Below are 12832 nucleotides of genomic sequence, written 5' to 3' on the forward strand. Positions count from 1 at the left end.
GGGGTAGAAGAAATGGGATTGAAGGTTATTTGGACAAGGGGTCAACAGAAGAAATAGAAGGTGTGTAAAAGTTTGGATCTGTCTGAATGAAGGGATGCATTTGGGCTGTACCTGCCCTCTTTGTACGCACCTTTCTCTCTTTCTGTCCTCCCTGCATGTTGACACCAAGAACAAAAAACCCTTGAAGTGTTAATGAGAGTTTGAAGGATGACTCACCACTGATGATTAAGCACTAATATACATGCGGGAACCAAAATTTAGACACGTCCGAGAGACCTATCACAATGACTAATTAGTGATGATAAAGTAGTAATGAGCAAAATCCTAATCTAGACATACCACAGCACTCAGTGGGGAAGCTAACCAAACAACAAAGCACAGAACTCTTAACAAACACGAGAGGATTTATTGTGGAGGGAAAAAAAGGAGCTGTGTGTCTAGACGGCTGTTCTTTACCACTCATAGGCGCCCAGTGTTTTCTTAACGCTGCAATGCCTTATCAAAGTGAAGACACAAAAAGTTACCCCTGACAAATCCCAGTTGAGATATCCTTTGTACTCCACTGATCTAAGCTAAATCAAAGAACAGCTAGCTGTTGTGCCGACTGGTGCAGCATCCTCTACAACGGAGCGGACAGGAGCCAGAGATGTTGCCCGGCATGTCGAACAGTCTTGAGGAGGTGTGTTAAACTTACCTGCTCTCCATTGAAGGTCTTTTTTTTTTTCGCCTAACACAAGAGGGTACTTTTGAACTGCTTGACCAGAAGCGCAGCCTGTTTATCATGCTGACAGGCCTATAAATTGGGCCATGTCGAAACTGATATGGATAAATCTGAAAACACATCTTTTTTTTCGACCTTCCAGGAGCTACTTAGCCAGCGTTTTCCAGTGCTGAAAACTTTCCACATGTAGCTTTATCCACATTATTATGACATGGCCTTGGCGGTAAATGATGTCTGTCCTACAATGAATGACATCTTTTTCTGAAAACCTGCAACTTGAACAGAAACGTTGACTCATAATTGTATGTATTTCTATTCTTACCTGCCGTGTCTCTATGGAGGTCAGCTAATCCTGTAGGACCCTGAAGCTGCTATAGATTTAATGTTTCAAATCAAGACTTTTTTTTTGTGGGTTTTTTTTTTTAAAGAGTCACTGCTTTTCATGTTTGCTTTAATTGTAATCATGTCTCGGAGGTTGCGTTTTCTGTTCAGTTTGTTTGTTTGTTAGTAGGACTGCAGAAACACCACTGGATCGATTTTCATGACACTTAGTCAAAATGTGTAGCATGGGCCAATGAGAAACTCATTAAATTTTGGAGTGGATCTGAATCACGAGCAGACGCATATTATTTTTCTCTTTCGTTAGAGATAGGGCATTTGGCCTTGGAGGTCTGTGCTCTCTAAGTGCCCTTCTAGTTTCAGATAAAATTGAATTTGCAGTATTACAATTTTTCACAAGCACTTGAGGGCACCAACACGAGAACAGTTTCACAGTCTCTGTGCGTAAGAGCAGTACTGCATACTCTGTCAGTACCCTCCAAAAGTTTAGCCAGTTCAACATGAGTTTTAGCGCTGATACCAGAGCTACATTCTTAGATAACATTTTGGGAAATATAAACTATTTAAAACAAATTTCATTACAAAATATGCAACATTACTCAATGTGTGTTAAACAAACTTTTCCTTTATAAAACAAAGTAATGTTAACAGTTCCTGATTTAAATCAGTAAATATCTCATCAAAGAACAGTTAAGCAAGCCTCAGAATCACCAAGCATTTGACTACAACTGCAACTAGTTAACCTACCTATTATTTTGTACATTAATTGATTCATTGTTTTGTCTATTAAATGACAATTAATTTTGAGAAATAGCATCACAATTACCCAGAGTCCAAGGGGAGGTCTTTAAACAAAAAACATTTTGTTCAACCACCAGTTAAAAACCCAAAGATATAGAATTTCTCGCCCTCTCTTATTGTTAATGTTTTGCGCAGTTATTCTGCTGTTCTCTGCTAATAACCAATAAAAGAACATTTGTTGTTGTCACGCCATGTTATATTTATCTTTTAATAAGTATTTTAAATGTTATGCCCTCTATGTAATTTTCCCCTGTGGTATTAAAATAGTATTGAATATTGATATGATTCAAGGTATTGTATCATAATTGTAATTGTAAGTTAGTTCCCCATAAATTTGGCAAAATAAATACATGAAAATACACAGCACATTGTAATGGTTTGCTCATCTCAAACAAGTGTCAAGACTCTTCAAATTAAATTTCACAACATGCTAAAAGGAACAGTAATTAGATGCTGCCTGAAAAGCAGGCAAATGCATTCATCAGTCTAAAAATGTAGATGTGCCTAATATAGTCAGTGCGCTTCAAGAACATCCAAATTAGACTGATTTTTTTTTTCTGAAAAATTATGCTTGTTTCTGAGACAAGACTGAACTTCTTTCAGGGGATATAAAAATGAGCATTTGATGATTCTGCAAGGAGATGAATGGGCTTTGAGACAGATGATTAAAATGATCACATTTAAAAGGGGAGCCCTTATTTGTAAAAATTAAGATTTATACATACTGTATATACAGAATGTGTGTAGTAATTATCTCTTTTGCTGGAAGTCTTTTAGCCCATATGTGTGTGTGACTGTGTTCGCGTATTTGAGATTGTGCATAAAAGTTTGTAAGTATATTTGTTAACATGACTCTTTGCAGCATCTCTGCCAGTCTGACTGTGTCTTCTCAACACTGTTCGCTCATTCCCATCACATAGTGAGCGCGGGCCGAACATGACAGACTGGTAATGACTTGAGTATGAACACACGCACACACACGCACACACGCTCACACAGACACGCTCATACACACATACCAGCTGCTCCCTTCCTCCTTTCTCATCAAACTTGTCATCAGCTCCGCCAGTTTGTCTCGTCTCACATTAAGAGCTCATGAATAATGTGTGATTACCAGAGACCCTCCGAGCAGCTCCTGAATCTACAACACACAAACACACACACACACACACACATTAACACACACTAACACACACAGTCTAAAATATCATGCTCATATTTACATGTACTGTCATTTTCTTTGCTTCTGTCACACACTGTTTCTCTGCCACGCATACAAACAAAATATACAACAAATAAGTGCACACAGACAGAGAGACAGTTTTAAACCAAATGGCAGTTTGGTGGCTCAAAGGAACCACAGGCACCAGGGAAAGGTCAGGGAGTCATCCCACCAGGCTAGGCAGGTCACACACACACATTCACATACACACAAGCCAACACACACCTAACAAATACTCCCCAGGTAATTACTGTTATTTTCGTCTGGGCAACTCATCTCCTCCTGAAAGGACTAATGTAATTTGATTCGTTTAATTCCCATAGCTGTGTGTGAGAGAGGGAAGCATGGAGGGGCAATGGCTTCATGGTTGGATAACCAGTTTCTCCTCTCTTTAAAATATTCACATCTAACTGTCCTCCACCAAAAAAAATCTTTTATTGCTCACAAAAAAGAAAACGATCATCCCTTGTAAAAAATAATAATCAAAATATCCACCTCTGTCATCCACCTCCTTAGAAGATTACAGTGCCACTGGGTCTGCTAGGCTATGTTTTTCCAGATCATGCACAGACTGTTTATGCACTTTTTGGGTCTCCCTATACTTGTGAGGAAGTTCTGTGACAACACCAATTTCCTAGCCCTTATAATGAAGTACCCACAAGAGAAAGTGAAATAAAGTGACTGACATGGGCTCTTTTACAAGATCAAGGACTCAAACTAAGCATTGCAAAACACACACACACACACACACACACACACACACACACACACACACACACACACACACACCTAGGGAAATCTATTATAACCTATGTTCTCCTACCGGTGAATCACTGGTTGCGGTTGGACACAGCGGTCCTCTGAAGACCCCCTTGACGCGCCGAAAGTGTCCATTGCTCAGGTGTGTGGAGCTGATAACCAGGTAGTAACATGCGCTGCACGCCATCCCAGCGGCCTCGCGGGGTTTTGGGCCCATGTAGGAGGGGTCCCTCTTTCTCTACGTAGAGTCCTGGGTGTCGGCGGTGTCCCGCAGGGCGTCAAAGTCGGGTCCCGCGCGCAACGTTGTGCAGGTGAGAGCGCAGGAGGTGCTCCGGTGCTTCGGAGGACGTCTCAGTCCTGTTCTTTACCGGGAAGTCTGTGGTCGCATTTAAAAAAGGGAAACAAGATGAGAATATCTGCTTATGTGAGTGTGAAAGAGAAGTACAAACATAGAGAGACAGAAAGATAGAGAGACAGGGATATAATACTGACCGAGCTCTGCCGCTGGAGTCTGCGCTTGGCATGGTGTCGTTGGTCGGGTTTAAATAAATGAATGAGCGCCTGTGGAGTGCCAGAGGAGGAGAGGAATCCATCCAATCTCTGTTTCGCGCACTCTCTCTCTCTCCTGTTCACCCCCTCTGTGGCTCACCCCTCCTCTCTCTCCCTCGCTTTCTGTCTTTTCCCCAGTCCACTGGTCCAGTCTGTAAAGTGTATGCAGCCTCAGCCAAGCAGCAGCAGCAGCAGCACCCCAATTGGGCTTCTCAGTAAAGGAAGGCACTCTCGCAGGTGCGCCTCCGCTTCACGCAAGTCGAAGAGGAAAGAAAGGCAAAACATCTGACCCCCTTTTTTCTCTTTCACTCTGCTCTTTCTCGAGTGGGTTTTAAAATCACTCGTCTTGTGAATGAAATTCCTGCAGCTCGAGGAGGCAGAGACGGTACATTCATCCAGAGCAGTCCTGCATTTATTATCGGGCTCCAGCGCAGGCAGGCTGAAGTGGTTCAGATTCCCTCTCAAGGAAGAAACACACACACACTCTCTCCTCCTTCTCAGCCCCCCCCACCTCCCCTTCTCTCACTCTCTCTGTATAAGTGTGTGTCAGCCTCTCTTCTCGCGGGCTGCACCGTATTCCTGTCTGCCGTAGCCTATAGTATGCAGCCCATACCCTTGCGTGGGTCTGGGATGGGGGGGATCTCTTCTGTCCACGCTGTGCTTGAGTAACTCCAAATTGAAGTGCCTTCTCTCCTCCTCCAACACCTCTTCAATTTCTTCTTTCTATCTTCTCTTTTTCATCTTTTTTTTTTTAAAGAAGAGAAGATAAACTTTATTTACAAGGTGCATGTCACTGTGTAGGATTTATCTTCAAATGATCCACTGGCAGTATGTTTTATGTCAGTCTCTCTCCCTCTCTGTCATGTCTTCTGGTCCACCCTTGCCTCCCTCTCTTTTTTCCTTTTGAGGGCATCAAAGTGAAAGCGCCATGCTTTTACAAGGTCTCGGTATCGTCAGGGGGAAAGGAAAACCTCACTCAGTTGCAACCTCGGGGCCAATGATTTGATTACAGATAAAAGGGTCTTTCTCCGGCTCGGCCTGTCAAACTGCGCCGGGTGCCGTCAAAGAGCAGCTCGGAGCTCGCTGCAGCTGAGCCTCAGTGTGTCTCAGCGGCGTATGGCGCTGTTCACCAACGCGGTGCTGAAACTATTAAGCTGCCGAGCAGCCACAGCACTGCATGGCGCGTCATGCATATTCAGCCTGGGATTAGGGTGCCTTTTGTGCTCAACATCAACACTGAACGCTACAGACAGCTCTGGGTTTTAGAGGTAAACATGAGGTATAAGGACACAGAGGGGGGCAGCCAACGAGGAGAAGTCCACTTTCTGCTCCTTTAAACTTGATGTATGCGCCGCAAAGAGATATATCCTCCAGGTTAGCACAACTTTCATTTTGTTGTCAAGTTCAAACATTATTTAAGGTAGGACACCTGTCACTGTAGATGAGTTATGTGTCAACAAAAATGTCTGACTCTGATAGGCTACTTATCCTCCCAAGTTTTTAGATTTAGTGCAGCTATCAATTCCGCTTTCGGGTCTTTAAATGTCTGCCTTCAGTGACTAAATCAAAATAAGAGGAACACCAAGGTGCTGCAGTTTTGATGCACCCAAAAAAGGGGAACCTCAACAAATCCGTTTCTAATTTTCTATCCAACAAACACAGAAAGAACATGTTGCAAAAAACCTTTTTTTGTTTCCAGCACTGTTTCTGAGGCAAATGAACTTCCAAACCCTGCTAATACACACATGATCCTTGTACTTTTGCAGCTTTTGCAAACATATTATTCTCGGCAACCTCCCACTCTTTGTCAAACTGTTGCTCCTTTGCAACCTACACATTCTCTCATTCTACAGCGTTTTCCCGCACTTAACCAAGTTTCTGTCCAGTCCTCCAGGCCAGGTGCTGCCACATTCAGCCCTCTCATACCACAGCCCCTTGTAGCTGCCTGCAATACTACATGAACCAGCCTGGGAGCTATGGTATTCAAAGCAATGTAGCATTTTGGTTTAGATCTGTTATGACTGAGAGAGTGTGTGATGGGCCTTTTTTTATGCATGCCCTCCTACATGAGAGGTATGTTCCTCAGGGACTCAGCAGCTCCCAGTTACAGTAAACAACAAGAATGAAGCATAGATCTGTCTGTCTATAGTTCTCATATATTGGTCTCCCTCCTCTATTAAACACAACACACACACACACACACACACACACACGTATAAGTTTGTGAGCAGAAGCTTGTATTACAGTAACATCTTTGTTTAAACTTGTTTGGTGACCCTCCCTGGCTTCTCCAGAGACGGTGGACAGAGGTTCCTCAGTGATGGATTTCTTCTCTGCTGTAATGGGCAGTGGAGTGTACTGTGTAATATGGCTGTGTGTGAAGTTGTGAGACAGAGAGAAACTAATATAGAAAGAGAAACTGTGTGTCAGGATGTGTACAACATGCCAAGATTTGCTTTTGTGCCAGAGGTAGGAGTGCAGACTAATTTATGCTCCCTTTATAAATGAATTTAGATACATTTCAAATGTTGTAAATGTCATTGCCCTCATACTTCCATGAGTCCTTTATGATGGCATAGATGCAGCCAACAGATAGCACTAGAGGGTAGAGTCAAACAAACAACAAACTAGGCGACAGCGGAGGTGGTTGTAATAATGTACCTTTTAATGGAGGCAGCATTGTAGACGTTGGGGGTCTGTGAGGCCATTAAATACTTGGAACATGTGGACGGAGAATTCTTTTCACTATATTTTGTTCCATTCCACAATTTTTAAAATGTCTTTGTCTTCTCTTACCGTTGTATCTCGCTTAAACAACGCTACACTGCCCCCACAATTTCCAGTGATGCTGCTCCGTAATGTCTGTATCCGTAAGCTTTAGGAAAATGTGCACAAATAACACAGAACACAGAGTATGGACAGAAGTCTCCATCTGTGTCTGTATACATATCTATTGTTGGACAAAAATGAGCCCTAAAGTCACACATGTGCAAGTCTCAAGCAAGTCCCAAGTTACTGTGGTAACATTAAAGGAAGTCAAATATCTGCTATAAATCAAGGAAGTCACAAGAAGATAAATTCTGATGCTCTGTCCAAGCATCAGCTCTGTCCATTAAGTTAGCTAACAAAAACCCATTCACATTCTTTGTGGGTATTGTAGTGGCCTTGTAGATTGTCAGGTTTACATGCATGTAACTTCTCAATTGCTACTAATATTAAAAAAAAGTCCTGTCAAGTCCTGTCAAGTTGTCTCCAATTTACGTCAAGTGTCAGATCATGAATACTAAGTCAAAGTTGAGTCTTTTATCAGTGTTGATCAAGCAACTCTAAAGGCCTCAACTTGCAACTCGAGTTTAGTCCTGTCACTTGTGTCCCCTATGTCTGACACGTGTGTGTCTTGTCCTCCATAGTCACCTCAACGACCCACACCTGTTTTCAAGCAGATGTGATTCCAGTGACCAAGGCAACATAATAAAGAACAGGTGTATTTTAGGATAGCATTCTGCACATATCACATCTTTTTCTCTTTGTGATTGTAGGGGAGAGTCATATAATGAATATTAGTTGTATACCTATACAGTGTTTTGTAATAATACGTTTTCCTGTGTGTCTAAAGTGGTTTAGCTACTATTGGAGACATAGTGGTCCTTGGTATTTTTCTGGGAGTCTTGTGGGTTTAAAAGGCCAGAGGGGAGTTTATATTCTACATTGGTAGATATTTTACAGACTGCTTCCAATATTTTTGACATTTCCGTCCAATTTTGACGTATTTTAGGGCAAAAGAATAGAAAAATAAATTTTCCTCCCAGAATTTTAGTTTTCTGACAATGTGCAGAATTGCTGTCCAGTGAAATCCAATTGTGCATTTTTTAGACAAATTCTGTTCTCCTGCCTCTTAGGCTAAGGCACTTAAAACAAACCTTGAATTATCTGAAAAAAATGCATTGCCACAAAGCTAAAAAAAACAGCAATGTCTTTCTTAGGTCATGAAATGGTGCCCATACATGCATTTTACAGGACAGAGATTTAAATTTACAAAAAATATAATTAAAAACTTCACTAATAAAAATTCCATATAATCACTGAATTTTTTGAAACATAAATGTTAGTGTCTGGTCAAGCTCTCCTGGAGAGGAGGTACTCAGAATCGCTCTCATGACAGTATTTTTAAAAAAAATGTCTGCTGCCCTGTTGTGCTGATCATATCTTTCTGTATGAGTCTGTAGGTTTGCATGCTCTTACATAACTACAGCAAATTTCCTCTGCTCATTTGAACTCCACTCTCTTCAGCAATTTGCTTTCTGCTAAGCTGTCTAGGATTTTCTTCTAGTTCACTATAACCCCGAGGGTCAACAGTGTGTGTTTGTATGTGTGTGTAAGTGTGTGGCTGTTTACATTGTACTGATGCTGATCTGTCCCAGTGGCTGGCATTATCAGTCTGTTGGCTTCCCACCGCTTTCCAGTCTAAACGCTAACATTACCCCATCACTCCAATTTACGACTGCAGCCACCGGCCCCAAACCTCAGCAGATCATATCCGCACAACTCCCTAATGACAATAAAGCTGAACACCTACAAACACTCAAACATGTCCAGTGTCAGTGATGAAAACATTGTCTTTATGCTTTTTTCTCAGGCATTTTACCACCTGGGAATACACGGGAGAGAAAGGAAACCAATTTTACTCAGGAAATTACCTCCATACTATCTCCTGGCAAAAGCTTTAGTTAATGTCTCATACACTTAAGCACTGCTAGGTAATGTATTTTCTGTGTCCTGGAGTGCCACTGAGAGCGAAGCGGCAGCAGTAATGAGTGCATCCTGAACAATCAGGTAATGCAGAAAACAGTGGCACAAACACTTAAGGCTCCTTGATAGTGATTGAAAAACGGAGCTCCTTCTTATTTGTTAATGATGTTCTAATGATGCCAAAGATCAGAGGGCACACAGTATACAGGTGTCAGTACCTTCAGTATACTGGCTGTATACCCAGGTGGGGGGTGGTGGGGTTATTTGTAATGATCATTCACAAGAGGAAAACTGTTGTGTATATTTTAAACACTCTAATTCCCTGAAGTACATCCCTTTCTGTTGCTATCTCCCTGCTCCTGGTGCACTCATTACTGTTGGAAATGTTGCAGTAATATTGAGAGGATGGGGGCGGGTGGAAGAGTCAGTGCGAGAGACAGACGGGGAGACAGACAGAAAGAAAAAAAAAGAGGTGAGAGTAGGCAAAATCTTGGTGGTATCTGTTTTCCCCAGTTGCTGCCTCTGGCTCTTTTCCCCTCTCCTTATAAACCGTTGAAATATTACGGTTAGGTTTTGGGCGCATATTGCTGTCTTTTATACGCAGTGGATGAGATTGCGTCTGAATGGATTATGATCCAGGAGTGGGTAAATTGATGTGTGTGAAAATAAAGCGTGCAGGCGGTGTGTCTGCATGTGGGACAGGCGTGTGTTACCTCCAAAGACTCACCATGTGGAAAGAGTATGCAAAGAATTTGTGTTAAGTATAAAGGTAGATAAATGTTCTGACAGAAAATATTCTTTAGCGCTCATGCAAACAAGACCACAAAGCTCCACCGAGAGGCTGATTTCTTTCACCAGATTAATAATGCACAGTTCAAAGTAAATTGTGTCTCTTTTTTCAATACAGCATTCAATTTCTGAACATACCAAAGCCATAATTTGACTTTAAGATACCATCAGCAATGAACGTATGTGTGAGCACATATGTTTGCACATATGTGGGCAGTGAAATTAGGATTTACCACCCTAATACAGTATGTGCACTAGTCAATGTGTGATGGTGAACATTAAGATTTATTGCTCAATGTGTGTGTGACCATGAGTGAGTTTCACATGTGTGTGTATGTCTACTCACCTAAATGCGCGTGCTCTCTCATGCGCTCTTACAGTTTGTTTTTTAAGGCTGAGCATATGTGTGTTCATCCCACGTGTGTCCGCACATGCGCCAATGAGAATATAAAAATGCCATGAACAGTTGTGTCTGCATATGGGCGAAGCCGTGCACACATTGGTCTTGGTCTGCAGATTGATAGGAATGAAATATTCTGTAATCTAAATGTAAATGGAAGTGAAATTTACCGGTGGGTTCTATGTAATTACCAGTGCCACAATTTATTAGAGTTGTGTTTGTGTAAGGTGGAGAGCAAGAAAGGGAGAATATAAGAGAGAGGAGGAGGGGTGGGGATAAAGAGAACAAATGAGAGAGTGTGGAGGGGCTATCACACATAAGACAGAGTAAGAGAAAGGATGATTTATATTTAGTTATGGTTTCATGGTTGAGCAGTGTAGGTGTGGGCTCACTGCATCAGGAGAGGGAATAGGGAATAGGAAGCTGGTCAAATCTGGTCAGAAGGGTCTACTGAGACAGAATAATAGGAACAGAGTGGCCCCAGCTCTGAATATGACTCTGTTCAGCATTAAACAGAGAGCAGCTGAGGGTAAAATATGGGATGAGGGCCAGACTTGAGCCTGTCAGAGCTGACAACCTGGCTTTGGATTTGGACTTGATCTGCTGGGTGGTGGTCAATTAGTCACTCTCTGGTAAAGGCTTCTGATATGTCTTTGATATATAGACAGTGCATGAGTTATGCTCTGTCCTGTTCTGAACCCTGCTGGCCCTGCAGTTAAAGTGAAATGGTGTCAAAGGCAGTTTCAGCGAGAAAGATAGGGATCATTAAGGTGCGCTGCTGCGCTAACACTATTAATGAGTCTGCAACCTAGATATGTGCGGAGAATGTGTGTATTTACAAGAGTGTGTGTACTCTTCTCTTTAAGTCTCTGTGTGTGTTTGTGTCTGTATTTGCATGCATTTGCTCAAATTCCCTCTGCTGCTACATTCCGGTGGGGTAGAGATTTGAGATGTCGTTTTTATGCTCTTCTAGCTCTTCATTTCACATATCTCAAAATTCTCTCCCCCTCCTCCTCCTCCTCCTCACTCTTTTGCCCCTCTCCCCTCTGCAGCCCTCTTCCCCTCTCTTGGCTTGCTCCCTGGAAGCTAATCAGCATATATTCTGCTGCAGATGAAAGTAATGGCCCTCAGAGTTAGCACCAATACAACACAACACTCTGTCCAGAATGAATGGCATTGGTTTGGCTCAGAAATGTGTGCATCCTGGCTTATTTTGTGAATTTCCCTCCTTCTTTTCCTTGTGTTTGTAAGCACGCCTGCCATGAACTTTTATCGCTCTCAACCCCATACTTGTTCAGCATCGGGAAGCATAATTCAAAATGCTATTGACTGGATCAAAAGATACCGCTGCGTCAGAGTGCCAGAAAGCATATGAATATGTTTCCTCTTGTTTGTGACAGTAGAAAGTTGTTTGGCAGTGGCAGTTAGCTTATTTATTGGAATATCAGCGGTGCAGTGTAAATAATAGATAAGGTCTGTTGATGGGGTCTGTGGTTCGTCCCAGAGGACAATAGGAAACACACTGTGCTCAGCCAATTTTAGTCAAACACAGGAGCACACTCAAGAGTCCTCTCATCTACAGTTATTGTACTTCAAAGCAATGACAGTTAAGATTAAATATGGTGTTAGAGAGAGCAGAGGCTCCACCGCCCTACATCGGTAATCACGGAGGAGAGGAGGAGAGAGGAGAGAGGAGAGAGGAGAGAAGAGAGAGGAGAGATATCATAGCGGTCCAAGCTGATTTGGAGAAGCCCTTATCTGGCCTGGCTCGGTGCCCCTGTGCTCTTGGCTGCCAGCCACGTCGAGCGGTGCCTAACAGGGTCAGAGGAAGTGAGGTCATGTGAATCATGGAAGCAGTTAAAGATCCACTTGGCAGCAAATGGCAAATTCACCACTGAAGGTCAGACATACATCACCTATCAGAGAGAGATAGGTGCTGCTGGGGCAGAAAGACATAGAGAGGCGGGGGGACAGGGGGAGACAGGGGAAGGGGAGATGTTCCATCTTTCACTCTATTGTTGAGCGAGAAGTGCGCGCGACGCATGGGGCAGGATATAGAGCCCGTCTTCACTCGCCGTAACGTATAGCCCACCAAGGGAGCTTTATAGTGTTGTTCTTGTGCTTGAAAGCAGAGATAGCATGCAGATAAACAGCAGCTGCTCCTCTATTCATTTTGTTCTCTCTTCCATCCAACTGCACACACACACAGACACACTAACACCTTTTAATCTCGACAAAAGAGATGTATTTCCCAGAGAATTAAACACAGGCGAGTATCAATGGCCATGTTGTGCTGGTGGTGAGAGTTTCTGGAGCCAGAGGACCAGCACAGTGACCCGTCTCTGGCTGCTTTAATCTAATCAGTCTCTTCAACTTCCTAATAGGCTGGTTTCCCAACAGTCTGTTCCCCTGGGACTGTTGCTGCTTTTATCTGTTGTGTGGCTGTTTACTGTTCAGGGGTCAGGAAGCTGCCTCTCTTTTTGTACAAGGAACCAAAGCTACA

At 42.8% G+C, this 12832-nt stretch overlaps 1 protein-coding gene and 1 long non-coding RNA gene across 2 annotated transcripts in view; one reads left to right on the forward strand and one right to left on the reverse strand.

Moving 5' to 3' along the window:
- Positions 1-4860, reverse strand: part of znf804b (zinc finger protein 804B) — a 35948-nt gene extending 31088 nt beyond the window's left edge. The window contains exons 1-2 of the mRNA XM_042490813.2: positions 4335-4860; positions 3907-4218 (exon numbers count right to left, since the gene is read on the reverse strand). Of these exons, the coding sequence (XP_042346747.2) occupies positions 3907-4059 (153 nt within the window). The 5' untranslated portion in view covers positions 4060-4218; positions 4335-4860. The remainder of the gene's footprint in view (positions 1-3906; positions 4219-4334) is intronic.
- LOC148188246 (uncharacterized) overlaps positions 1-12832 on the forward strand; it is a 44389-nt gene that overhangs the window by 25171 nt on the left and 6386 nt on the right. The gene's annotated exons all lie outside the window — the stretch shown is intronic.

This window comes from Plectropomus leopardus, chromosome 11, assembly GCF_026936395.1.
Source record: "Plectropomus leopardus strain MGB_pleo_1.0 chromosome 11, ASM2693639v1, whole genome shotgun sequence".
Classification (NCBI taxonomy): domain Eukaryota; kingdom Metazoa; phylum Chordata; class Actinopteri; order Perciformes; family Serranidae; genus Plectropomus; species Plectropomus leopardus.